Genomic DNA, 3,602 nt, shown 5'->3' on the forward strand with positions numbered 1-3,602 from the left:
ACTGAGCCCTGGGGAACACCGCTCATGACCGGCCGCCAATAGATATGATTTATGAATAGAATAGAATCATAGATAAAGCTCAAAGAGATTGAGAGAGGGACCGCACCAGAAACCAAGAGAGAGTATGGCAGAAGGAGAGAAAGCACGCATGAGAAAATGAGTGTGAGAGCATGAGAAAGAACAAGGATGACGTTGAGAGAAAGGGTGTGAGGTCACAAGAAAGGGGGTGAAGTCATGAGAATGGGGTTGACAGAAAGGGAGTAAGGGCACAAGAAAGAGAATAGGTTGAGAGAAAGGGAACAAACACAAGAAAGAGCATTATCAACTGTGAGAAAGAGCAAGCGTATGTGAAAGAAAGAGAGCTAGATGGACGGAGAGCCACAGAGAGAGAGGTAAAGGGCCCCCAAGAAAGAAAGCTCTCAAGAAAGAGGGAGATAAATCTTGCATGAGAAAGAGTGGGCATGAGAAAGGATGGGTGTGAGGGCACAAGAAAAAGAGCCAGCACACAAGAAACAAGGGAGAGCAAGCATGCAAGAGAGAGCAAGGTTCTGAGAATAAGGAAGGGCACAAAAAAGAGTAAGGACACAAGAACGAGAGTTAAAGAGTAAGAACATTAAAGAGTGATAGAGAGGGAGAGACAAAGGGGGACACAAAAAGGGAGAAGATAATATGAGGAGAGAGAGGGAAAGAAAGAAAAAGATTATGTGAGAATGAGAGAGAGAGGGAAAAGAGGGAGGAAAAGAAGACGTAAGGGAGAGAAAGATGGGAAAGAGCGAGGCAGATCATGAGGGACCGTGAATGAGTGAGGTAGGGATTGCAGGGGAGACAGTGCACTAATAAGGGTGTTTAGGAAAGAGAGGTGGTGTTAGAAAGAAAGCGAGCACAAGCGCATAAGAAAGCAAGAATGAGGTTGTGAGAAAGGGTGCAAGGTCACGAGCAAGAGGGTAACATGGGAATGGGGGCATGGCCATGAGAAAGGGTACAAGAGCACAAAAAGGGGTGCATTGGTACAAGAAAGAGTAAGGGCATAAGCGAGTGAGTGAGCACGAAAAAGCATGATCATGTATGATAAAGAGCAAGTGCACATGAGAAAGTGCATGTCCGCATGTCAGAGAGAAAGAGATAAGGAGTGAGAGAGAGGGATAAAGCAAGAAACAGAAGGAGAGACATGCAAAGAGACAAAAAGACAGAGGAGGGTAGAGAGGAGGAGACAAGGACATAGAAAATGAAAGAGAAAACGAGTGAGGGGAGAGGAGAAAGAAGGAGCGAAACAGAGAAAGAGAACTCAAGAAAGAGGGACCATGTGTGCAAGAAACAGGGAGAGTGTGGAAGGGAGAGAGAATGTGTGCATGAAAGAGTGAGTGCAAGGGCATGAGAAAGAGTGAGAGTGAGGTTGCAAGAAAGGGCATAAAGGCACAAGATAGGGTGCAAGGGAGCGAGGAAAAGCATGGATGTGAGAAAGAGAGTGGCCACAAGAAAGAATATGATCACTTGCAAGAAAAAGCAAGGGATGCACAAAGAAGAAAGATAAAGAAAAAGAGGGGGAGAGGGAGAAGGGGAGAGAGCGAGAGAGCATGAAAGAAGGAGGGGGGGAAGGGAGCAAGAAACAGGGAGAGTTCGGGAAATAGAGAGATGGCACAAGAGAGAAAGTGCATGCGAGAAAGCTAGTGTGAGTGGGTAAGAAAGAACAAGCATGAGTTTGCAAGAAAGGGCCCAATGTTGCAAGAAGTAGTGCAGGGTAAAAGGAAGTATAAAAAGAAAAAAAGATAAAAAAAAAGAGGGGGAGAGGGAGAAGGGGAGAGAGCGAGAGAGCATGAAAGAAGGAGGGGGGGAAGGGAGCAAGAAACAGGGAGAGTTCGGGAAATAGAGAGATGGCACAAGAGAGAAAGTGCATGCGAGAAAGCTAGTGTGAGTGGGTAAGAAAGAACAAGCATGAGTTTGCAAGAAAGGGCCCAATGTTGCAAGAAGTAGTGCAGGGTCAAGAGAAAGGGCATGAGGGCATGAGATAACAAGCACACATGAGAAAAAGCAAGCATGCACAAGAAAGATTTCACATGACAAAAAGAGGGAGAAGGAGAGAGAGGAGTCAGTAGGAGAGAGAAAGAGAGAAAAGAGAGAAGACAGGAGAGAGAAACGGAGAGAGAGCAATAGACTGAGCATGAGGGTGGGGGAAAGGGTGGACGCAAGAGAAAGTGGGGGCAAGGCTGCAATGTGTGCAAATATGTGAGAAAATGCAAGTGTAGAAAAAAGACAGCACATGAGAAAGTGAGAGCATGGGAAAGAGAGCACTTGAGAAGGGGAGCACACAAGAAAGCATGAATGTATAGAAGAAATGGAGCACAGGAGGAGAAAGAGAGTGGGGGCATGAGCATGCAAGGAAGGAGGGAGTGAGCAAGGAACAGAGAGAGTGAGAGCACGCGTGAGAGAGTTGGAAAGAGAGAGGCATGGTGCAAGAAATAAAGTGTACCTGAGAAGGCAAGCATGAAGTTGTGAGAAAGACTGAATGTGAGGTTGCAGGAAAGGATGTGAGGTTGTTAGGGTGCGAGGTTGTGAGAAAGAACATGAGGCGTCAAGAAAAGGCACAGTGTTGTGAGAAAGGGCTTTCTTGCTCATGCAAGAATCCAAGCATGGGTACGTGAGAAAGAGTTAGTGCAGGGTCACAAGAGAGGGCATGAGGTTGTGAGGACAGTGAGGGCACAAGACATGGAGCAGGTGCACCAGCGTGTGAGAAAGAGTGAGCATGTACATGACAGAAAGGATGCTTGAAAGAGGAGTAGAAGGAGGGAAAGAAGGGGGAGAGAAGGAAGGGGAGAGGGGGCAGGGGAAGAGAGGAAAAGAGAAAGAGAAAGGGAGAGAGAGCATGTGAATAAGAGTGTGCAGGAAAGAAAGACATGGCAGGAAAAAAAGAAAGCATGTGCAATAAAGTGAGGGTGTGATAAAGAGTGAGAACAAAGTCACAAGAAAGGGTGCAAAGTAACAAGAAAGGGGCGTGAGAAAGCGCATACAGGCGTGAGAAAGGGGCAAGAAGGGGAGTGAGAAAGAGAGCAAGGTCATGAGAAGGGGAGTGGGCATTAGAAAGATTATGACCATGTGCAAGAAAAAGCAAGCATAGGAGAAAGAGCAAGTTCATGTGAGAGAGAATGAGAAAGAGGTAGCGGGTGAGAGAGAAAGAGTGGGCACGTAAGAAAAAGATAGAGAGCACACATGTGAGAAAAAGCAAGTGTAAAGGTGCGAGAAACATTGGGCATGAGAAAGGGCGTGGGCATGAGAAGGCATGAGCATGTAAGAGCAAGTGTGTGCAACAAAATATATGAGAAAGAGCTAAAGCATGAGCAAGGCAGAGTGCATGTGAGAAAGGGAGAGAAAGAGTGATAGAAAGTGAGTGCAAGAGAAAGAGAGAGACTGAGAAGGGTCATGAGAAACAGCATGCGAGAAAAAGAGAGCGTGTGAGGATAAGAGAGCATGAGAGAGAAAGCACACAAAAAAAGAGTGTGAGAATGAGAGAGCTTGAGCAATACAAAGAGCGAGCGCAAGGGCTCAAGAAAGGGTGGGCTCAAGAAAGGGCAAAACTGTGGGAAAGAGCGAAGGCATGAGAGTGAGGG

At 46.5% G+C, this 3,602-nt stretch overlaps 1 protein-coding gene across 1 annotated transcript in view; it reads left to right on the forward strand.

The window, feature by feature from the left end:
• The window catches only part of LOC103895017 (RNA-binding protein 25-like), a 4,889-nt gene extending 1,507 nt beyond the window's left edge, over positions 1-3,382 (forward strand). The window contains exons 2-4 of the mRNA XM_009274517.1: positions 678-739; positions 2,833-2,872; positions 3,354-3,382. Of these exons, the coding sequence (XP_009272792.1) occupies positions 678-739; positions 2,833-2,872; positions 3,354-3,382 (131 nt within the window). The remainder of the gene's footprint in view (positions 1-677; positions 740-2,832; positions 2,873-3,353) is intronic.
• Positions 3,383-3,602: the final 220 nt, after the last annotated feature.

This window comes from Aptenodytes forsteri, unplaced genomic scaffold, assembly GCF_000699145.1.
Source record: "Aptenodytes forsteri isolate BGI_AS27 unplaced genomic scaffold, ASM69914v1 Scaffold207, whole genome shotgun sequence".
Lineage (NCBI taxonomy): Eukaryota > Metazoa > Chordata > Aves > Sphenisciformes > Spheniscidae > Aptenodytes > Aptenodytes forsteri.